Source organism: Bombina bombina, chromosome 1 (genome assembly GCF_027579735.1).
Source record: "Bombina bombina isolate aBomBom1 chromosome 1, aBomBom1.pri, whole genome shotgun sequence".
Lineage (NCBI taxonomy): Eukaryota > Metazoa > Chordata > Amphibia > Anura > Bombinatoridae > Bombina > Bombina bombina.
The window spans coordinates 1,024,106,621-1,024,131,086 of NC_069499.1; the positions used below are offsets into that span (position 1 = coordinate 1,024,106,621).

The following is a 24,466-nucleotide window of genomic DNA, read 5'->3' on the forward strand; positions in this document are numbered from 1 at the left end:
GCCAAGTACATCTAGCGCGTCTAATTCTTTTACCTTACAGGACATGGCGACAGTTATGAATGCTATCCTCTCAGAGGTATTCTCCAAACTGCCAGGGCTACAAGGAAAGCGAGACAGCTCTGGGGCTAGAACTAATACAGAGCTTTCTTACGCTTTAATGCCTGTGTCCGATATACCCTCACAATACTCAGAAGCCGAGGCAGGTGAGCTTCTATCTGTGGGTGACATTTCAGACTCAGGGAAGGCGTTACTTCAGTCCGATTCTGAAATGACAGCGTTTAAATTTAAGCTTGAACACCTCCGCTTATTGCTTAGGGAGGTTTTAGCGACTCTGGATGACTGTGACCCCATTGTGGTTCCAGAGAAATGGTGTAAAATGGACAAATACTTTGCAGTGCCTGTTTACACTGATGTTTTTCCAGTCCCTAAGAGGTTTTCGGAAATTTTTACTAAGGAATGGGATAGACCAGGTGTGCCGTTCTCTCCCCCTCCTGCTTTCAAAAAGATGTTTCCCATAGATGCCGCCATACGGGACTCGTGGCAGACGGTTCCTAAGGTGGAGGGAGCAGTCTCTACCCTAGCTAAGCGTACAACTATCCCCGTCGAGGACAGTTGTGCTTTCCTAGATCCTATGGATAAAAAATTGGAGGGTCTCCTTAAGAAAATTTTTATACATCAAAGTTTTATTCTCCAGCCTCTTGCATGCATTGCCCCAGTTACTGCTGCAGCGGCTTTTTGGATTGAGTCTCTTGAGGAGGCTCTACAGGTAGAGACCCCGCTAGACGATATTCTAGACAGGATTAAAGCTCTTAAGTTAGCTAACTCCTTTATTTCTGACGCCATTTTTCATTTAGCCAAGCTAACGGCTAAGAATTCAGGTTTTGCCATTTTGGCGCGTAGGGTGCTATGGCTTAAGTCCTGGTCAGCAGACGTTACTTCAAAGTCTAAGCTTCTTAACATCCCCTTCAAGGGACAGACCCTATTCGGGCCTGGTCTGAAGGAGATCATTTCTGATATTACTGGAGGAAAAGGTCACGCCCTTCCTCAGGATATGTCCAATAAGTTAAGGACCAAACAGAATAATTTTCGTTCCTTTCGAAACTTCAAGAGTGGCGCAGCTTCAGTTTCCTCTAATGCAAAACAAGAGGGAAATTTCGCCCAGTCCAAACCAGTCTGGAGACCTAACCAGGCTTGGAACAAGGGGAAGCATGCCAAGAAACCTGCGGCTGCCTCTAAGACATCATGAAGGAGTAGCCCCCGATCCGGGACCGGATCTAGTAGGGGGCAGACTTTCTCTCTTCGCCCAGGCTTGGGCAAGAGACGTCCAGGATCCCTGGACATTAGAGATTGTTTCCCAGGGATATCCTCTGGACTTCAAAGCTTCATCTCCAAAGGGGAGATTTCATCTCTCACAATTATCTGTAAACCAGATAAAGAGAGAGGCATTCTTACGTTGTGTTCAAGACCTACTGGTTATGGGAGTGATCCACCCAGTTCCAAGGGAGGAACAGGGGCAGGGCTTCTATTCAAATCTGTTTATAGTTCCCAAAAAAGAGGGAACTTTCAGACCAATCTTGGATCTCAAGATCCTATACAAATTTCTCAGGGTCCCATCCTTCAAGATGGAGACTATCCGAACCATCCTCCCTATGATCCAGGAGGGTCAATATATGACTACCGTGGACTTAAAGGATGCTTATCTCCACATTCCGATTCACAGAGATCATCATCAGTTCCTCAGGTTTGCCTTCTTAGACAGGCATTACCAGTTTGTGGCTCTTCCCTTCGGGTTAGCCACGACACCAAGAATCTTTACGAAGGTTCTAGGGTCCCTACTGGCGGTTCTAAGGCCACAGGGCATAGCAGTGGCTCCTTACCTAGACAACATTCTGATACAGGCGTCTACTTTTCAAATCGCCAAGTCCCATACGGAAATTGTTCTGGCCTTTCTGAGGTCTCACGGGTGGAAGGTGAACGAAGAAAAGAGTTCTCTCTCCCCTCTCACAAGAGTTTCCTTCCTAGGAACACTGATAGATTCAGTAGAAATGAAAATTTTTCGGACAGAGGTCAGGTTATCAAAGCTTCTAACTTCCTGCCGTGCTCTTCATTCCACTTCTCCGTCAGTGGCTCAGTGTATGGAAGTAATCGGCCTAATTGTAGCGGCAATGGACATAGTTCCGTTTGCCCGCCTACATCTCAGACCACTGCAACTTTGCATGCTCAATCAGTGGAATGGGGATTACACAGATTTGTCCCCTCTGCTAAATCTGGATCAAGAGACCAGGGATTCTCTTCTCTGGTGGTTATCTCGGGTCCATCTGTCCAGGGGAATGAGTTTCCGCAGGCCAGAGTGGACTATAGTGACGACAGATGCCAGCCTTCTGGGCTGGGGCGCGGTCTGGAACTCCCTGAAGGCTCAGGGTTTGTGGACTCAGGAGGAAGCCCTCCTTCCGATAAACATTCTGGAACTGAGAGCGATATTCAATGCTCTTCAGGCTTGGCCTCAACTAGTTGCGGTCAGGTTCATCAGATTTCAGTCGGACAATATCACGACTGTAGCCTATATCAACCATCAGGGGGGAACAAGAAGCCCCCTGGCAATGTTGGAGGTTTCAAAGATAATTCTATGGGCAGAGGTTCACTCTTGCCATCTCTCAGCTATCCATATCCCAGGAGTAGAGAACTGGGAGGCGGATTTTCTAAGTCGGCAGACTTTTCAACCGGGGGAGTGGGAGCTCCATCCGGAGGTATTTGCCCAGCTGATTCAACTATGGGGCAAACCAGAACTGGATCTGATGGCGTCTCGTCAGAACGCCAAGCTTCCATGTTACGGGTCCAGGTCAAGGGATCCCCAGGCAGCGCTGATAGATGCTCTAGCAGTGCCCTGGTCCTTCAGCCTGGCTTATGTGTTCCCACCATTTATCTGCGACTGACTGCTTGGAGATTGAACGCTTGATTTTATCAAAACGTGGTTAATCCGAGTCGGTCATTGATACCTTAATTCAGGCTCGAAAGCCTGTCACCAGGAAAATCTATCATAAGATATGGTGTAAATATCTTCATTGGTGTGAATCCAAGGGTTACTCATGGAGTAAAGTCAGGATTCCTAGGATATTATCCTTTCTCCAAGAAGGATTGGAGAAGGGATTGTCAGCTAGTTCCTTAAAGGGACAGATTTCTGCTCTGTCTATTCTAATGCACAAGCGTCTGGCAGATGTTCCAGACGTTCAGGCGTTTTGTCAAGCTTTAGTTAGAATCAAGCCTGTGTTTAAACCTGTTGCTCCACCATGGAGTTTAAATTTAGTTCTTAAAGTTCTTCAAGGGGTTCCGTTTGAACCTCTGCATTCCATAGATATCTAGCTTTTATCTTGGAAATTTCTGTTTTTGGTAGCTATCTCTTCGGCTCGAAGAGTTTCAGAGTTATTTGCCTTACAGTGTGATTCCCCTTGTCTGATCTTCCATGCAGATAAGGTAGTTTTGCGTACCAAACCTGGGTTTCTTCCTAAGGTGGTATCTAATAAGAATATCAATCAGGAGATTGTTGTTCCGTCACTGTGTCCTAATCCTTCAAAGGAAGGAACGTCTATTACACAATCTTGACGTGGTTCGTGCTTTAAAGTTTTATTTACAAGCTACTAGCTTCCACATAGGCTTTTAAAAATGAGGCCTCTGTTGAACAGATTTGTAAGGCGGCGACTTGGTCTTCGCTTCATACTTTTTCTAAATTCTACATATTTGATACTGCTTCCTCGGAGGCAATTTTTGGGAGAAAGGTCTTGCAGGCAGTGGTGCCTTCCGTTTAAGTTCCTGCCTTGTCCCTCCCTTCATCCGTGTCCTAAAGCTTTGGTATTGGTATCCCACAAGAGAAAACAAAATTTTATGCTTACCTGATAAATTTCTTTCTCTTGTGGTGTATCCAGTCCACGGCCCGCCTTGTCACCCTATAGTTTCTCCTTTTTTTCTTGCTAGTCTTCGGTCGAATGACTGGGGGTGGCAGTTAGGGGAGGAGCTATATAGACAACTCTGCTGTGGGTGTCCTCTTGCAACTTCCTTTTGGGAAGGAGAATATCCCACAAGTAATGGATGAACCCGTGGACTGGATACACCACAAGAGAGAAATTTATCAGGTAAGCATAAATTTTGTTTTGTTTTTTAAGTGTGAGTTTGTTATCAGCCAATGAGCAGAGTTCTACATGATCATGCACTAACCTTTAGTTACACAAAACATTTAATAGCTTTTTATTTAAACATGTTAACCACTGCTCTTTCATTTTCATGAAATAAACAATTTGAGTACCATGCCCTTTAATATCCAGCAGCTCTTTATCACCCTGGGATCCATAGCATCCTTCTGCCTGTCACTCAGTTGTGGGAGGGGAAAAATAATTGTATTTCTTTTCCCCCAGTGCTATTGTCATACTACTTTGAAAAAAAAATACTATGTGAATTTTACCTTCCTTCTGTCATCTTTGTTTTGGGTGTTGCAAAATATGTTTTTGCTTATTGTGACCAAATGAGCCTGAACCCAAGAGACCAATTCCCTCTTGTTTGTTCTTTGAAATATTTCCATAATTAGTCACATATCTCTGGTGACCTAGCTCCTACTCTCCATCTCACATTCCCATCATTTGTCATGTCATCAAGCTGCATATCTGTTCCCAAGAGCTCTGCACTGCCCCAGCATAATACATAGCGCTGTGTGCACATTCATATACCTAATACCCAACCTAACTACTCTGCTTTAGAAAAAATATGTTCCATGTCTCCGCTCCCCTTCCCATTAAACTGTTATAATAGGGAAAGCCGTCATTTCCTGTTATATGTGAATTATGTTGGACAACTTTTCCAGATGTTTCTGATCTAGTTTCTGTATTTTTATTATTTTAATGAATCGCCCACCCAACTTCCCATTAATCCCTAACCTTGATTGTCTTTTGAAGGGGTTAAATATGAGATGATGGTTTGTAAGTTGTGTAATTGAATGCTATATGATAAACCTGAAATAAATAAGTATTGCTTTAGATTGTGTAAAAAGAGACAAGTGTGTGTTTTATCTATTCTCTTATACCATTTGCTTCTCATCACACAAAGGTGAGTAACTTCACCTGACTGTAGTCACAACAGGCAAATACTGAAGCATTCTCATAAATATTATTTTCATGGCCAAATTCACATGAGTAAGATCAGAAATGAGTCTTACAATTTAGATATATATACACCTTATTTCAAAGGATAGGACGTTTGGTTAATTTGAAGTAATATTTTATTTTTGTTGCATGTAAGAGTGCTTTTAATGTATAGTATATGTTTAAAAAAAAAAATGGATATTTTTGCGCTTAAACAAGGTGTGTTTTATGCTTATGGGGCATGTCCATAAATAGAGCTGTGGAGGGTTTCCTTATCAGTCAGCTATTGTCTGTCCTACACTTCCTTTTAGTTTCAAAATCAAAACAAACAGGATTAACTTGACTTTTTTTTTAATGCAAAATCATATTTTTAACACATTTTAAAGATTTTTATCTACGTGACAGAGAATGGTATTAGTTTAAAGGAACAGTGTACCCAAAGTTGTTTTTATTATTCATAGGAAAGAGCAGCATTTAAACACAAAGGCGTTTTATCGTCTGGAAAAAATATGAAGTGGAAGCCGTTTCAATTTAAATGAATATATTGTTATGTTATGTGATTTGCACATCCATGAAAGTTGTGTATCTCCTACCTATGCTCAGTGGCTGGCAGAGACCTCCTGCTAATGGTCTGTGATGTGCTAGCAGCCAGTGCACAATATTAGCATACGTGGCAGGTACACAACTGATACAGGCGTATTAGTAAAAAGCTTTTATTATTTGCATTTTATAAGCTTAGTATTGAGGTTAATGAATTTTTGGGAAGAATGTCCATTAGTTGCATTCTTTACAAGCCATATTTTGTGTGACAAAACTAATCTGTGAATTGGATGTTGCTGACGTGGAATGTATACGCGCTATATCCAAATCAATGTTATCAATTTCAAAATTCTTAAGGTAAACCTTTCCTTTCTTTTTTAAAACAAAGCATTTCTGTAGTTTGCTAACATTATGGAATGGGACGTAAAATAGCAACATATGTATACATTGAGAGCTTAATATATCCACTTATCTTTTCTTTTCCACCCCTCTTCCTTTAATTTCTTTTAGGAATACAAGCAAAAGCTTGCACGGGTAACACAAGTACGGAAAGAACTGAAATCGCACATACAGAGTCTTCCTGACCTCTCCCTGCTTCCCAATGTCACAGGGGGTCTGGCACCCCTTCCTTCAGCTGGTGATCTATTCTCCACTGATTAGGACCAATATGGTTTCCGAATGGCCCACTACCCTCTCTCTAGTACCTCCAGTAGACACCAGCATTACAGTGGGAGTGGAGCGCGGAGACTGAAACTTTATCGCTATATGAAATGAGTGATCCCAGCGCACCCACCATGTTAACAGTATAGCAGCAGTTGTTGCTTGCCTCCTCCATGTCATGTCTGGTGCTCATGGACTATGCATTGAGTGCTGAGTGATCAAGGACTTACTGGGTGCCTGAAATTCATTATTTTTTTTTATTATTATTTTTTTTTTAAATGATAGACTTGTCTGTGGAGAGTGCACACACATGAGGCTTCTGTATCAGCTTTGTTTCCCAGCAGCTTTGAATATAACTCTTCCCTGTTCCTTGTGAGATGGGTGAACATTATTTTGCTTTAAAAGGCAGTGTTGCTGATACTGTGAAGTGCATTTGCTGGATAGGAGTGATAATACAGAGTGTAATTTCAGGACAAATGTGTGGTTTGGTCATTAACAAAACAAACAATATCTTCTCCTTTTGTTCAGGGGATCGAAGCTTCATTTTACAGTAACATATTGAAAAGGTTCCATGACAACTCAATGTATTTTTGCATTAAAATGATATTAATAACATTGTAAATAACCACATTACTTCTTGCATCTCACATTTAAAAGAAAATCCCTTTTTCTAGAAGCTTTTAATCACTGTTCGTCTGTTAAAGAAACACTTTTTCCTTGAATTAGATGTACTCATTTACCCACCGGCCTTTTGTGTCTGTTCTTGTATCTGCCAGCAGAAATTGAATAATCTAGATTTGTATGGGAGATTATACACTTTACTTTATGCATATGAAAGAGGGGCAAAGTAGACATTTATTGTTCACTGGCTAACACTGGACAACTCCCACAGATGTATTGGTTACTAACCACCATAAGTCTGACCAAAAAAAAGCAAAGTTAATTACAGACCAATTATAAATAAAATAAATAAGATATGCTCTTTTTCTATGGCATAAAGTAAACAGATTGAAATATTGATTTAAGGTATATAAGGATGGCATACTCCAGTGATGAAATGTCAAAACTACACATTATCTAGTATTTTAATAATGAAATGCAAGAATAATTCAGGCTGTTTACAAGGTAATACCCATTTTTAAAAGCAAAACTTTGAACTTACTGTTTAATATTCAACATACATTTTCTGACTTCTTTCATTTTACAAACGTCAAATTATGTGTTAATGGTGTCAGTGTGCAAGGGGTCATGGCTCTGTAGTGCATAATTTCCTTTCCTTCAAGGGACAGTAGACAATTTGATGGTCTAATATAAAATGTTTTTATAAACAAAAAACAAACCAACAAAAAACTTTGCAGTATACTTTTATTTATTTTACCCCTTTTCATGTATTTTGAAGGGATATGAAATAATGCTAAATCATAGAAAGAAACAGATTGCATTAAAAAAAAACAGCAAAAAAACTTTCTCTTGTTAAGTGTGTTCAGTCCACGGGTCATCCAATACTTATGGGATATATTCTCCTTCCCAACAGGAAGTTGCAAGAGGATCACCCAAGCAGAGCTGCTATATAGCTCCTCCCCTCACATGTCATATCCAGTCATTCTCTTGCAAGTCTCAACAAAGGAGGTTGTGAGAGGAGATAGGAGTTTTTTTACTTAATATTCTTCAATCAAAAGTTTATTATTTTAAAATAGCACCGGAGTGTGCTGTTTATTCTCTCAGGCAGTATTTAGAAGAAGAATCTGCCTGCGTTTTTCTATGATCTTAACAGACGTAACTAAGATCCACTGGCTGTTCTCACACATTCTGAGGAGTGGGGTAACTTCAGAGAAGGGAATAGCATGAAGTATGTGCAGTAAAATATTTTCTAGGAATGGAATTGACTAAGAAAACACTGCTGTTACCCATATGACGTAAGTACAGCCTTTAATGCAGTAGTAGCGACTGGTATCAGGCTGATAAATGTATGCGCAGTTGAGTTATTTTCTAGGGACTAGAATTTGACTTTAAATACTGTTAGTACTGAAATAAATGTATGAGCCTTAACTGCAGTAGAAGCGACTGGTAGCAGGCTTAGTGATAACTTTGCATAACACTGGAAAGTTGTTTTTTAAAACGTTTACTGGCATGTTATTCGTTTTGTGAGGTACTTTGGTGATAAATCTTTTTGGGCATGATTTTTTTCCACATGGCTAACGTATATTTCTGCATAGAAACCGTTATATCAGGTCTCCCACTGTTGTGATATGAGTGGGAGGGACCTTTTTTAGCGCCTTGTTGCGCAGTTAAAATTCTAGCACAGTCTTCCTGCATCTTCCTCTTTGATCCAGGACGTCTCCAGAGAGCTCAGGGGTCTTCAAAATTCATTTTTGAGGGAGCTAATCAGTCACAGCAGACCTGTGACAGTGTGTTTGACTGTGGGAAAAGCGTTAAATCTTAAATTGATTATCCGTTTTGGGTATTGAGGGGTTAATCATCCTTTTGCTAATGGGTGCAATCCTCTGCTAATTTCATACATTTACTGTTTAAAATTGGTTGCTATAACTGTATTAGTTCATTGTTATTTCAACTGTGACAGTTTTTTTGTGTTTTTAAAAGCGCTGCAGCGTTTTTTATATTGCTTGTAAACTTATTGAAAGAAATTTCCAAGCTTGATAGCTTCATTGCTAGTCTGTTTAAACATGTCTGACACAGATGAATCTGCTTGCTCATTATGTTTAAAGGCCAATGTGGAGCCCAATAGAAATATGTGTACCAATTGTATTGATGTTACTTTAAATAAAAGTCTGTCTTTACCGGTAAAGAAATTATCACCAGACAACGAGGGGGAAGTTATGCCGCCTAACTCTCCTCACGTGTCAGTACCTTCGCCTCCCGCTCAGGAGGTGCGTGAGATTGTGGCGCCAAGCACATCAAGGCACTTACAAATCACTTTACAAGATATGGCTAATGTTATGAAAGAAGTATTATCTAATTTGCCTGAGTTAAGAGGCAAGCGCGATAGCTCTGGGTTAAGGACAGAGCGCGCTGATGATATGAGGGCCATGTCTGACACTGCGTCACAATTTGCAGAACATGAGGACGGAGAGCTTCATTCTGTGGGTGACGGATCTGATCCAGGGAGACCGGATTCAGAAATATCAAATTTTAAATTTAAGCTTGAGAACCTCCGTGTATTGCTAGGGGAGGTATTAGCGGCTCTGAATGATTGCGACACGGTTGCAATCCCAGAGAAATTATGTAGGCTGGATAAATACTATGCGGTACCGGTGTGTACTGACGTTTTTCCTATACCTAAAAGGCTTACAGAGATTATTAACAAGGAGTGGGATAAACCCGGTGTGCCTTTTTCCCCTCCTCCGATATTTAGAAAGATGTTCCCAATAGATGCCACCACACGAGACTTATGACAGACGGTCCCTAAGGTGGAGGGAGCAGTTTCTACTTTAGCCAAGCGTACCACTATTCCGGTGGAGGATAGTTGTGCTTTCTCAGATCCAATGGATAAAAAATTAGGTTACCTTAAGAAAATGTTTGTTCAACAAGGTTTTATATTACAGCCCCTTGCATGCATTGCGCCCGTCACTGCTGCAGCGGCATTCTGGTTTGAGTCTCTGGAAGAGGCTATTCGCACAGCACCATTGGATGAGACTATGAACAAGCTTAAAGCCCTTAAGCTAGCTAATGCATTTGTTTCGGATGCCGTTGTGCATTTAACCAAACTAACGGCTAAGAACTCCGGATTCGCCATCCAGGCGCGCAGAGCGCTATGGCTTAAATCCTGGTTAGCAGATGTAACTTCTAAATCTAAATTGCTTAATATTCCTTTCAAAGGGCAAACTTTATTCGGGCCCGGCTTGAAGGAGATTATTGCTGACATTACTGGAGGTAAGGGTCACACCCTTCCTCAGGACAGGGCCAAATCAAAGGCCAAACAGTCTAGTTTTCGTGCCTTTCGTAATTTCAAGGCAGGAGCAGCATCAACTTCCTCCGCTCCAAAACAGGAAGGAACTGCTGCTCGTTACAGACAGGGTTGGAAAAGCATCCAGTCCTGGAACAAGGGCAAGCAGGCCAGAAAGCCTACTTCTGCCCCTAAGACAGCATGAAGAGAGGGCCCCCTATCCGGAAACGGATCTAGTGGCGGGCAGACTTTCTCTCTTCGCCCAGGCTTGGGCAACAGTTGTCCAGGATCCCTGGGCGTTGGAGATTATATCTCAGTGATACCTTCTGCACTTCAAAGCTTCTCCTCCACAAGGGAGATTTCTTCTTTCAAGGTTATCAGCAAACCAAATAAAGAAAGAGGCTTTTCTTCACTGTGTACAAGACCTCCTAGTAATGGGGGTGATCCACCCAGTTCCGCGGACGGAACAAGGGCAAGGATTTTACTCAAATCTGTTTGTGGTTCCCAAGAAAGAGGGAACCTTCAGACCAATCTTGGACCTAAAAATCTTAAACAAATTCCTAAGAGTTCCATCATTCAAAATGGAGACTATTCGAACCATCCTACCCATGATCCAAGAGGGTCAGTATATGACCACAGTGGACTTAAAGGATGCCTACCTTCACATACCGATTCACAAAGATCATTATCGGTACCTAAGGTTTGCCTTTCTAGACAGGCATTACCAGTTTGTAGCTCTTCCCTTCGGGTTAGCTACGGCCCCGAGAATTTTTACAAAGGTTCTGGGCTCGCTTCTGGCGGTACTAAGACCGCGAGACATAGCGGTGGCTCCGTACCTAGACGACATTCTGATACAAGCGTCAAATTTTCAAAATGCAAAGTCTCATACAGAGATAGTTCTAGCATTTCTGAGGTCGCATGGGTGGAAAGTGAAAATGGAAAAGAGTTCTCTGTTACCACTCACAAGTGTTCCCTTTCTAGGGACTCTTATAGATTCTGTAGAGATGAAGATTTACCTGACGGAGTCCAGGTTATCAAAAATCCTAAATGCTTGCCGTGCCCTTCATTCCATTCCAAGCCCATCAGTAGCTCAGTGCATGGAAGTAATCGGCTTAATGGTCGCAGCAATGGACATAGTGCCATTTGCGCGCCTGCATCTCAGACCGCTGCAATTATGCATGCTGAGTCAGTGGAATGGGGATTACTCAGATCTGTCCCCTTTACTAAATCTGGACCAGGAGGCCAGAGATTCTCTTCTCTGGTGGTTGTCTCGGATTCATCTGTCCAAGGGAATGACTTTTCGCAGACCAGATTGGACGATTGTAACAACAGATGCCAGCCTACTAGGCTGGGGCGCAGTCTGGAATTCCCTGAAGGCTCAGGGATCGTGGACTCAGGAGGAGAAACTCCTCCCAATAAACATTCTGGAATTAAGAGCAATATTCAATGCTCTTCTAGCTTGGCCTCAGTTAGCAACACTGAGGTTCATCAGATTTCAGTCGGACAACATCACGACTGTGGCTTACATCAATCATCAAGGGGGAACCAGGAGTTCCCTAGCGATGTTAGAAGTCTCAAAGATAATTCGCTGGGCAGAGTCTCACTCTTGCCACCTGTCAGCAATCTACATCCCAGGCGTGGAGAACTGGGAGGCGGACTTTCTAAGTCGCCAGACCTTTCACCCGGGGGAGTGGGAACTTCACCCGGAGGTATTTGCTCAACTGATTCTTCGTTGGGGCGAACCGGAACTGGATCTCATGGCATCTCGCCAGAACGCCAAGCTTCCTTGTTGTTACGGATCCAGGTCCAGGGACCCGGGAGCGGTGCTGATAGATGCACTAGCAGTCCCTTCGGTTTTCAACATGGCTTATGTGTTTCCACCGTTTCCGTTGCTACCTCGTCTGATTGCCAGGATCAAACAGGAGAGAGCATCGGTGATTCTGATAGTGCCTGCTTGGCCACGCAGGACCTGGTATGCAGACCTAGTGGACATGTCGTCCTGTCCACCATGGTCTCTGCCTCTGAGGCAGGACCTTCTAATTCAGGGTCCTTTCAACCATCCAAGCCTAATTTCTCTGAGGCTGACTGCATGGAGATTGAACGCTTGATTCTATCAAAGCGTGGTTTCTCGGAGTCGGTTATTGATACATTAATACAGGCTCGGAAACCGGTTACCAGAAAAATTTACCATAAGATATGGCGTAAATATTTATATTGGTGTGAATCCAAGAGTTACTCATGGAGTAAGGTTAGGATTCCTGGGATATTGTCTTTTCTACAAGAGGGTTTGGAAAAGGGTTTATCCGCTAGTTCGTTAAAGGGGCAGATTTCTGCTCTGTCTATTCTTTTGCATAAACGTCTGGCAGAGAACCCAGATGTCCAGGCTTTTTGTCAGGCTTTGGCTAGGATTAAGCCTGTGTTTAAAACTGTTGCTCCTCCGTGGAGCTTAAACTTGGTTCTTAAAGTTCTTCAGGGTGTTCCGTTTGAACCCCTTCATTCCATTGATATTTAGCTTTTATCTTGGAAAGTTCTGTTTTTGATGTTCATTTCCTCGGCTCGGAGAGTCTCTGAGTTATCTGCCTTACATTGTGATTCTCCTTATCTGATTTTTCATTCAGACAAGGTAGTTCTGCGTACTAAACCTGGGTTTTTACCTAAGGTTGTTTCTAATAGGAATATCAATCAGGAGATTGTTGTTCCATCATTATGTCCTAATCCTTCTTCAAAGAAGGAACGTCTTTTGCATAATCTGGACGTAGTCCGTGCCCTGAAGTTCTACTTACAGACAACTAAAGATTTTCGGCAAACTTCTTCTCTGTTTGTCGTTTATTCTGGACAGAGGAGAGGTCAAAAGGCTTCGGCCACCTCTCTCTCTTTTTGGCTTCGTAGCATAATACGTTTAGCCTATGAGACTGCTGGACAGCAGCCCCCTGAAAGAATTACAGCTCATTCCACTAGAGCTGTGGCTTCCACCTGGGCCTTTAAGAATGAGGCCTCTGTTGAACAGATTTGCAAGGCTGCAACTTGGTCTTCACTTCATACCTTTTCAAAATTTTACAAATTTGACACTTTTGCTTCTTCGGAGGCTGTTTTTGGGAGAAAGGTTCTACAGGCAGTGGTTCCTTCTGTTTAAAGTTCCTGCCTTGTCCCTCCCATCATCCGTGTACTTTAGCTTTGGTATTGGTATCCCATAAGTAATGGATGACTCGTGGACTGAACACACTTAACAAGAGAAAACATAATTTATGCTTACCTGATAAATTTATTTCTCTTGTAGTGTGTTCAGTCCACGGCCTGCCCTGTCTTTTTTGAGGCAGTTCTAAATTTAATTAAAACTCCAGTCACCACTGCACACTATAGTTTCTCCTTTCTCATCTTGTTTCGCTCGAATGACTGGATATGACATGTGAGGGGAGGAGCTATATAGCAGCTCTGCTTGGGTGATCCTCTTGCAACTTCCTGTTGGGAAGGAGAATATATCTCATAAGTAATGGATGACCCGTGGACTGAACACACTACAAGAGAAATATATTTATCAGGTAAGCATAAATTATGTTTTTCTTGCCAAATGAACACTTTTCTCAAATTCTCAGTTTACCCACTGCCTACATGAGGGGAAGGGAGCTGCCATTAAGACAACGTAAGTTCTCAGCCTGCTTCCTGTCACATGAGTTTTATAGCAAAAGTCCTCTACTGAACATGGGCAAGAAACTGACTTCCTTTTGCTAGTGCACTTGTATCCTATACGCAATTTCTTTATGTTTGTTTGTTATTTATCACATATTCCTATAGTTAGTTCAAGGTAAAATACTACTGTATATCATAACAAGTAGCAAGAATCTAAATATTATTAAAAAAACCTCAATCATTTTCAATAGTAGCACATACTTGTCTTTAGTAAAGGGCTGGTGCAGCAAGTCCTCTGCTAAGCATGGGCAATAAACTTACTGTAGCTTGTAGAGGTGTCTCCTTTCAACCACATTGCCTTCCTGTAGAGAACACAGCCTCCTTGTTGGCTTTGAGAGGAAGTAATGGACCCAGCACAAATTAAATGGGTATAATATATTAAAGGGAAAGTCAACACCAACATTTTTATTGTTTAAAACCATATATAACATTGAAACCTATAATTTTCTACCTGTTTGTAAGCCACTAAAGACAGCCTCTTGTCACATGCTTTTTTATTAGCTTTCACAATAGGAGACTGCTAGTTCATATAGGTCATATAGATAAAATTGTGCGCATGTCCGTGGGTTGTGAATGACACTGCACTAATTGGCTAAAATGCAAATCAATAGATAATAAATAAAAAGTCATGTGATCAGAGGGCTGTCAAAATAGGCTTAGATACAAGGTAATCACAAAGGTAAAAAGTAAATTGATATAACAGCGTTGGTTATGCAGAAGTGGGGAATGGGTAATAAAGGGATTATCTATCTTTTTAAACAATAACAATTTTGGAGTTGACTGTCGCTTTAAGCAGTGGGTTATACTTAAAAAAAAAAAAATCATTGCAAAATGAGTTATCCATAATTTTAAAAGTATTTTATATTTTATCTTACTCATTTGTGCAGGGTCCATTACTTTCTGTCACAACCACACAAGGGTGCTGTGGCCTCCAAAAGAAAACCTGCTAATTTGCCTTCCTATAAAGTTGTGCTAGGAGACACCTATCTACTTGCTGTAATCAGTTTATTGCCCATGCTTAGTATAGGTCTTTTTGCTGTAAAAAATAATGCAACAACGTAACCTAAGTTCTATAATTGAGCTCTCTTATCTAGCTGTGGGCAGTGGCTACACTGAGAATTTCTAAGTACTCACTTTGCAAGAAAACATGTGTTTGCTGTTTTTAATATATGTTTCTTTGAATGTTTACTTTGCATTTTTTCTGCTACTTACTGAGCACTATTTCATGTTCTATTAAGGTAATAGAAATCATTGCAATATGTATTATTCATCAGTTTAAAAGTAATTTACCTTTTCTTTCTTTTTTAAGTATAACCCACTGCTTAGTGTTTTTTATTACAACAATGAAACATACTGTTTTATACCTTTTTTAAATTTGAAAATTAAGAGTTTTCCATTTATGAGAAAAAGCACATGGCAGGTTTCACAGGCTTAACCCTTCCACATATATGTCCCTAGTTGGCTTCATCAGAGAAGATAACATTAGAAACCACAAAGCAATAATAGCTTTGCTAACAAATTTGCTGTGAGTAACAGTGTCAACTCTAGTAAGAAGCCCCGATTATCTTCTCCAAATAAGTTAAATGCTATGTGGTTGGCGATTGAAAAACATTTACAGCAAACAAATTACAAGATGTTTATTGTTCCTTTAAAAAAAAATGGTTATGGTTATGACAAATTAGAATGATCACATCAGAGGAACTGAACACGTTTTAGTAAAGGAAAGTCTTGGTTTCTTTTAATTAAATAGGAGATTATGTATTAAAGGTTCTGTCATTTCAATGAAACCTAAAAGTCTTTTAACAGTTATACTATAAGATCTGAGTAACTCATTACTTTTTTGCTGTGTCAGAGCAAGATGTCCTCTGATAAAGAAAATGAACTGCGTGCTCACGACTCTTAGCTGAGAATGTAACTCAAAGTTAACCTTGAGGTTGCGTAAAAAACAAAAAACAAACATTGTACATTATAGCTTTCTTTCTCTCACTGTATAACCATATCAGTACTGGTGGGTAGATGTCATCTGACCATAGGAATAAGTAAGAATGCCTCCCAGATTTCAGTAGGGTTGAGAACCTGTATACCTATGTATGTTACCTGCTTGTCCAGTTTCCACCTTTCAGGGTTTGGTTGGCTGAACTGGAACTTTGATTCAGAAGAACGTTTGAATTCTCTCAGAACAGCATTCTTGCAATTTCAAGGAAGCAGTCACAAACGGAACATTGTCAGGGCCCCTATCTGTGAACTAGCGGCTCCAACATACAAACACCACTATACAATGGATGCTGTTCTTCCTGGGGCTAACCAAATGTTGTTAGCCTGCAGGAACAGGCAGGATAGGGTTGGGGGCCCTCTATTCATTCAGTTATCTTTTTTGTATCTATTTACTGTATAAGATATATCTTCAGTTAGTGCAGTCATGCTTTAGAATACACATCAGGTTCAATGTTCATTTTATTGTTGCAATTGTTGGGATAGTGGATTAGTAATTGTGCCTTCTTTTCCATCTTATTACGAGGAGAGTCCACGGCTTCATTCATTGCTTGTGGGAATACAGAACCTGGCCACCAGGAGGAGGCAAAGACACCCTAGCCAATGGCTTAAATACCTCCCCCACTCCCCTCATCCCCCAGTCATTCTTTGCCTTACAGGAGTATGGTAGAGAAGTGTCAGAAGATTCGGAGTAGTCTCTTATGGAGGGTAGTACTCTTCGGAATTGGACTGGAATTTTAAGTAGTCTTGTCAGCCTCTCAGTGAGAGCATTGATGAATGATAGGGTCTGTAGATGCAGGGAGAGTCTTTCTTTGAAACCATCCAGACTCTTATTAACAGCTCCTTAAGCAATCAGTGTTGACGAGTTTCGCTGCCTGCTTTCTATCACTGAAGTCCATGTCAGGAGCAATGCTTCAACACTGTCAAACTTGAGACCTTGTTCCTGTTCCACGGCGTAGATTCTGGTAAGATTGTTTAATTTTTTTATACCTGTAATGACAATGCAAGAAAACAGGGTCACAGTGTGACTCTTTTTTTATCTGTATAAAATCAAGGGTTAATATCTCCGGAAGGTGATTATTGAACAGGGGGTGATTTATATATGATTGCTTTGTTTTTTTGCTACGACATGTGTGAGATGTGGCTCTGGCAATGTGTGAACAGTCAGATTCTTACTTCATTTTGATTACTGTGCAGCCTGTTTAGTTTGGCATACTTTTTCTCAGCTGCAGGGGTGGTCCTGCATGGCACTCCATTTGACCAGGTGTGGCCTCATTCTCTTTCTTTTCCTGACCATCAGTTGCAGGAGCCGAAAGCGTTTTCTCTTTGGGCCTGGGTCATAGGAGGTGATGAGTGCCCCGGCCATTGGGGTATAAAGATGCCATTTATTTTTTCTATAGTCCATATTAAAGGCGCAAGCTGTGGAGGACTCTGCGTTAGAGGGTACTCCCTCTCTACCTAAATCTAATGCCTGTGTTTATTGTGAGGAGGCTACGGTATATCCGCCTGCTCAACTACGTTCCACATGCCTTGATAAAATAGGGATATCTAAAAAGAACAAGATGTTTAGTACCACTGAGCCGTCCACCTCTGAGGGGTCTCCGTCCCCTGAGGTGCGTTCCCTACAATCATCTGCAATTACACATGCAGCTCCCAAGTGCACTACTAATCCTCCTGCGTGAGGGGCCTTGTGGCCGCCAGATTTTGTTGATCAGTTACAAACGGTGATGTCTGCTGCCTTCAGTGCTTTACCTTGCACTGCTAAGCACAAGTGAAAGGTTAAACATTGCCTTCCTTCCCAGGGGTCATCTACTCCGTTGGATGTATCTGAGACTAGATTATCCACCGACGCAGAGGACTCCGATACTTTGGAGGACTCTTTCTCTGGGTCGGAATCTTTGGCCTCTAAATCTCAGACTGCGGAGGAACCAGACTTTAGGTTTAGGGTGGAGCACTTACGCTTCTTATTAAAGGAGGTGTTAGCTACTCTAGAGGTTCCGGGACCGAAGTTGCCAGAGGAATCTTCTATTCCTAAGCTTGATAAGGTCTATGAGGATAGGGTGGTGCCCCAGCTTTCCCATTTCCCACAAAGATGGCAAATATTATAAAGAATGAATGGGAGAGACTTGGTTCATCTTTCTCCCCTTCTTCGTTTAAGAAATTGTTACCGGTTCCTGATTCTCAGCTAAAATTGTGGGGATCTGCCTCTAAGGTGGATGGAGCTATCTCCATGCTCGCTAAGTGCACCACTATCCCACTCTAGGATAGTTTGTCGTTTAAGGAACCCATGGATAAGAAATTAGAGACCCTGTTAAGTAAGATGTTTCAGCACACAGGGTTCATTTTTCAGCCAGCAGTGGCGGTCGCTGCGTTGGAGGGAGACTGTCAGAGATGATCGAGGTGGAGACTCCCCTCGATGAGATACAGGAAAATATTAAGGCCCTGAGGGTAGCTAATTTGTTCTTCTGTGATGCAAATATGCAGATTATTCGCTTGAATGCCAAGACATCAGGGTTTTCTGTTCTGGCCCGGAGGGCCCTGTGTTTGACGTCGTGGTCTGCAGACATAATGTCAAAATCTAGGTTACTTTCCCTTCCTTTTAAGGGAAAGGTTCTTTTTGGTCCAGGCCGCAGGATAAGAATAACAAACTTAAGGGTCCTAATTTTGGTCCCTTTCATTCGTACAAGTCCCAACTACAGCAGCCTGCCGCGAAGCCCAAGCAGTCCAAGAGATCTTGGAAACCTTCTCAGTCTTGGAATAAGACCAAGCAGAGCAAGAAGCTCGCCGGGACAAAATCGACATGAAGGGGTGGCCCTTGATCCGTCTCTGGATCTCATAGGGGGCAGACTATCTCTTTTTGCGGAGGCTTGGATGAGAGACGTGCAGGATCCTTGGGTTCTGGAGGTCGTTGCCCAGGGTTACAGGATAGGTTTCAAAACTTACACTCCCAGGAACAGATTCCTCTTTTCAAATCTATCGTCAAGACCAGAGAAGTGAGATGCCTTTCTAGAGTGCGTGAGGGATCTCTCCTCTCTAGGAGTAATTGTACCGATACCTCTAGCAGAAAGAGGTCTAGGGTACTATTCAAACCTTTTCGTGGTCCCAAGAAGGAGGGCATGTTTTGCCCGATTCTGGACCTAAAGTGCTTAAACAAGTTTCTGTCGGTCCCATTGTTCAAGATGGAGACGATAAGGTCTATTCTGCCCTTAGTTCAAGAGGGTCAGTTCAGGACTACGATAGACTTGAAGGACACTTACCTTCATGTGCCTATACACAAGGATCACTTCAAGTTCCTAAGATTCACTTTTCTGGACCAGCACTTCCAGTTTGTAGCTCTCCCCTTCGGTCTGGCTACTGCCCCAAGAGACTTTACGAAGGTTCTGGGAGCTTTGCTTGCGGTGGCGAGATCCAGGGGTATTGCAGTAGCACCTTATCTGGACGACATCCTGGTCCAGGCTCCGTCCTGCCGGCTGGCAGAGGACCATTCGACAGCTCTTCTTCGATCTCGTGGATGGAAGAAAAACTCAGGAAAGAATTCTCTGGTTCCCAGTACCAGAGTGGAGTTTTCGGGCACAATAATAGACTCCATATCCATAAAGATATTCCTGACAGACTAGAGACATTGCAAAATTACCTCCAGCTGTCTTTCCCTTCAAACCTCCTCAAGGCCATTTATGGCCCGGTGTATGGAGGTGATTGTGCTCATTGTATCCAGTATAGATGTCATTCCATTCGCCAGGTTCCATCTCCGACCTCTTCAGTTGTGCATGTTGAGGCAATGGAACAGCGATCACTCTATCCCAACAGATCTCTCTGGTCAACCGGTCGAGGGAATTCCTCTCTTGGTGGCTTCGTCCAGATTGTGACTACAGACGCGAGCCTCCCAGGATGGGGAACCTTTTGGTGTGCCAAGAAGGCACAGGGCAGGTGGAATTGGGAGGAGTTGCTTCTTCTGATCAATATCCTGGAACTTTGAGCGATCGTCAACGCTCTGAGGGCTTGGCCCCTCCTGGGTTCGTCCCAGTTCATCAGATTTCAGTCGGACAACTTTACCTCGAAAGGCTTAAATCAACCACCAGGGGGCAACGAGAAGCTCCCTAACCATGAGGGAGGTATCTCGGATTCTGGATTGGGCGGAGACCCACAACTGCTCGCTGTCAGCGATCCACATCCCGGGTGTGGACAACTGGGAAGTGGATTATCTCAGCAGACAATCGTTTCATCCGAGGGAATGGTATCTTCACCCCAAAGTGTTTGCTGAGATTTGCAACAGATGGGGGACTCTGGAGATAGATCTCATTGCGTCCAGACTCAACTTCAAGCTACCCAGATATGGGTCGCGGTCCAGGAATCACCAGGCAGAAATGATAAATGCCTTGGGGATTCAACCTAGTTTACATATTTCCTCCGTTACCACTTCTACCTCAAGTAGTGGCCCGCATCAAGCAGGAGCAAGCATAGACTATTCTGATTGCTCCATCTTGGCCGCAGAGGATGTGGTTTGCAGATCTGGTGGGGATGTCATTGTCTCCTCCGTGGAGGTTGCCCTGTCGAAGGGATCTGCTAGTACAGGGCCCCTTTGTGCATCAAAATCTGGATTCTCCGAGGCTGACTGCATGGAGATTGAACGCTTAGTCTTAGCCAAGAGAGGTTTTTCTGAGAGTGTGATTGATACTCTCATTCAAGCCAGGAAGCCGGTCACTTGTTGCATCTATCATAAGGTGTGGCAGAGCTACTTACTCTGGTGTGAGATTTGTGGATATTCTTGGCACAAGGTCAGAGTATCCAGGATACTTTTCTTCGAGGATGGTTTGGAGAAAGGACTTGCTGCTAGTTCCTTGGGGGACAGATATCGGCTTTATCTGTGTTACACAAGAAGCTCGCTGAACTTCCTGATATACAGTCTTTTGATCAGGCTTTATCCAGGATCAGGCCTGTATTCAGACATTCTGCTCCTCCTTGGAGTTTGAATCTGGTTCTTAGGGTTTTGCAGAGGGCTCCATTTGAGCCTATGCATTCTTTTGACATTAAAATACTTTCTTGGAAGATTCTTTTTCTTCTGGCTATTGCTTTGGCATGCATAGTTACATCCGCAACCATCACCTCTTCTCATGCTAGACTGCAGGACTTCTGTCGTGCCTCACCTACCCTCTGGAACACTCTCCCTCGTGCTGTTAGGCTTTGCCCTAATCTGTCTTCCTTTAAATGTTCCCTGAAGACTTTTCTGTTCAAGGAAGCCTACCACCCAACTCAATAATAAATTAACTTCACTTACCTAACATTTCCCTCATCTAACTCTGTATTAACATCTCTCCAAATCTTGCAGTCCTCACCTCCTGTTTTCTCAACCTCCTACCCTTCTATATTGTAAGTTCCCACGTCAATAGGGCCCTCAATCCCTCCTGTATGTGTTTGTAAATTTTGTCCTGTCTTTTAGAAGTCTTGTATTTGTTTTATTTAAATGAATTGTATCCATGGACATCGCTGCGGAATATGTTGGCGCTTCATAAATAAAGTATAATAATAATAATTGGCGGCTTTGCAATGTGAGTCTCCTTACCTGGTTTTTCATGCCGATAGAGCTGTCCTTCGCACTGTGTTGGGATTTCTCCCTAAGGTTGTGTCTGATCGCAACATTAATCAGAAGATTGTAGTTCCTTCCTTGTGTCCTAACCCTTCTTCTTCAAAGGAACGGTTACTTCATAACTTCGATGTGGTTCGGGCTTTGAAAAGGATTACGGCTCACTCAACTAGAGCTGTGGCTTCTTCATGGGCCTTCAAGAATAAGGCCTCTATGGAGCAGATTTGTAAGGCGGCTACCTGGTCCTCCTTACATACTTTTTCAAAGTTTTACAAATTTGACGTTTTGGCTTCGGCTGAAGCAGCCTTTGGGAGAAAGGTTTTACAGGCTGTGGTGCCCTTAGTCATCCTCTTTTTTACCCTCCCATTTTCATTCAGTGTCCTCTAGAGCTTGGGTATTTGTTTCCCACAAGTAATGAATGAAGTCGTGGACTCTTCTCATATGAAGATGGAAAACATAAATGATGCTTACCTGATAATTTAATTTCCATCTGTACGAGGAGAGTCCACGACTCCCGCCCGGTTCTATGTTGGGTGGACCTAAATTTATTTTTTTTCTTCTGGCACCATTTATAACCTGATATTTCTCCTACTGTTCCTTGTTCCCTCTGCAGAATGACTGGGGGAGTGGGGGAGGTATTTAAGCCTTTGGCTGTGGTGTCTATGCCTCCTCCTGGTGGCCAGGTTCTGTATTCCCCCAAGTAATGAATGAATGAAGCTGTGGACTCTCCTCGTATAGATGAAAATGAAATTATCAGGTAAACATAATTTGTTTTCTTTCATAAGATGGTGAGACTCCATGAGCCATCACATGTGGGATTAAAGTCCAGTTGTTCAGGAGGAAGCGAAACACCATACACAACATATATTTCTGTGCTGCTACCTAATTTTAGATATTTGCCTATCCTTCCTATTCTAAATCATTATGGAGCAAACTGCTGCAGCAGTTTTAGGACATATAAATGATCCCCTGGAAGAGTGAGCTAATGAATATTTAACCCCTTTTCATATGTTTGCTGTGTAAGGAATTATTGGTGTCTCCTTTATAACCTGAGTCTGTGTCTATTGCTAGACAGGGCAGCATTGCATTAGAACTCAGGGATTTGTTATCCCCCGGACAGTTTCATGGACCTGCCTCCAAGCATTAAAAGGTATATTCACTCTTCAATTTCACAACAGACAGCTTTTATGCCTCCACCAGTTAAATGCAAATGCATGCAAAATACAAAACCCATTGCAGGCCCTGGGCTCATCTCGGACATCCCTAAGTAGCAATCCATCTGTTTCCTGTACCCGCCAGGAGTATAAATGAATAAGAATCCTCCTCCTCAGTTGAGGACAATTATTCAGGAACCCAGGGCCCCGTTTTTGATAAAGTAGTAGATGATGTGTCTTTCAATTTCAAATTGAATCACATACGTGCTCTATTGCAGGAGTTTTTTTCTTGCCTTGCATATTGAACACCCACCCCCTGCATACAATCTGTGAAAAAGATTGATAAGTTATTTAAGGTATCCCCCTATTTTCCCAATTCCTTATGCTGTTTCTAAGCTGATTAGCAAGGAATGGAACAAACCAGACATTCCCTTTTCCAAATTCAAAAACATGTTCCCTTGGATCTCCAAACTCTACACAAATTTCTGAAAATTCCAACTCTTTAAAATGGAGACTTAAACACTATATTACCTTTAGTGCAGTAAGGTCAATTTATGTCTACCGTAGACTGGACAGATGCCTATTTGCATATCATTTTTTCACAGGGATCATACAAAATTTCTCAGATTTGACTTTTAAAGCAGGTATTACTAATCTGTGCAGCTCCCATTTGGTCTAGCATCAACACCAATCATTTTCTCAATGATTATTGGAGCTCTTTTGTCCATAGTGATAGCTTAGGGCACGGTAGTACCTAGGCCACATTCTGGTACAGGCTGATTCTCTTTAGATGGCTATGGAACATATGAGCACAGTTCTTTAGTTCCTTCATTCCCATGGTTGGAAATCAACCTCCTAAAAAGCTTTCTACTACCATAACCCACAGTTGCCTTTCTGGGCTTTCATTATATACTCTGTAACAATAAGACTGTCTCTCTCAGACTCAAATTGTGGAAGCCCTGTGCTTTTCTATATCAAACTTTTCTTTCTACACTGCTTCAATGCATGGAAGTAATTCATCTCATTGTAGTTACTTTATATGCCATACCTTTTGCTAGATTCCATTTAGCTCTTTGCAGCGTCAAATGCTGCAACATTGGAATGGAGATTACAAACATATATCTCAGAAGATCTCTTTAGACTTTAAGACAGGACATTCTCTAACTTAGTGGCAGGCTCACCAATCATTGATTTAGGAAGCCTCATTTCTCTGAATTGGTTAGTAATTAACACAGACACAAACCTGCTAGGTTGTGGTGTAGTCTGGAGTTCCCGAAAAGGGCAAGGGGTTTTTGTCTCAGGAGGCAAAGTTCCTGATCAACATCTTGGAACTCTGTGTAAACTTCAAGGTTCTCCAAAGTTGGCCCCTGAGAAGACAGCAGTCTTTTGAGGTTTCAGTCAAACAATGGACCAGTGCTAACTTATATAAGTCACCATGGTGGTACGCTAAATGCCTTTGCAATGGGGTTAATCCGTCTCAAGTGGCCCAACATAGATTGCTTAACCATTTTTAATTTTCCTATTTTTTTTGAGTGCTTACCTCTATGTATTGGTATTGCAAAACAAACTGTTTTATTTCTATTTTACTTGGTTTAAACATGGCAGCCATCATTGTGTCATGGCGGACAACACATTTTGGTTTTACATTTGTTTATGGAGTTACATGCTAAGAGCTGTAGTATGTTAGTTTCATGTTATACATGAATAGCTTTTATACAATATGGTAATTCAGTGTTCAAATGTTTTTTTTTACAAATGAACAATGTCAAACAGCTTTTGTGTTCAAGTTACTGTGTTCAAGGGTAGGATGTGATGTTACATC

The 24,466-nt window shown here is 42.1% G+C and overlaps 1 protein-coding gene across 2 annotated transcripts in view; it reads left to right on the plus strand.

Annotated features, from left to right (window-relative positions):
• The window catches only part of RPRD1B (regulation of nuclear pre-mRNA domain containing 1B), a 461,056-nt gene that overhangs the window by 325,470 nt on the left and 111,120 nt on the right, over positions 1–24,466 (plus strand). The window contains exon 7 of one of the 2 annotated variants that reach the window (XM_053718505.1): positions 6,177–7,072. The exons of the other annotated variant lie outside the window; for it this stretch is intronic. Within the exon in view, the coding sequence (XP_053574480.1) occupies positions 6,177–6,326 (150 nt within the window). The 3' untranslated portion in view covers positions 6,327–7,072. Of the gene's footprint in view, positions 1–6,176; positions 7,073–24,466 lie in introns of those variants that run through there. 2 annotated transcript variants of the gene reach the window in all.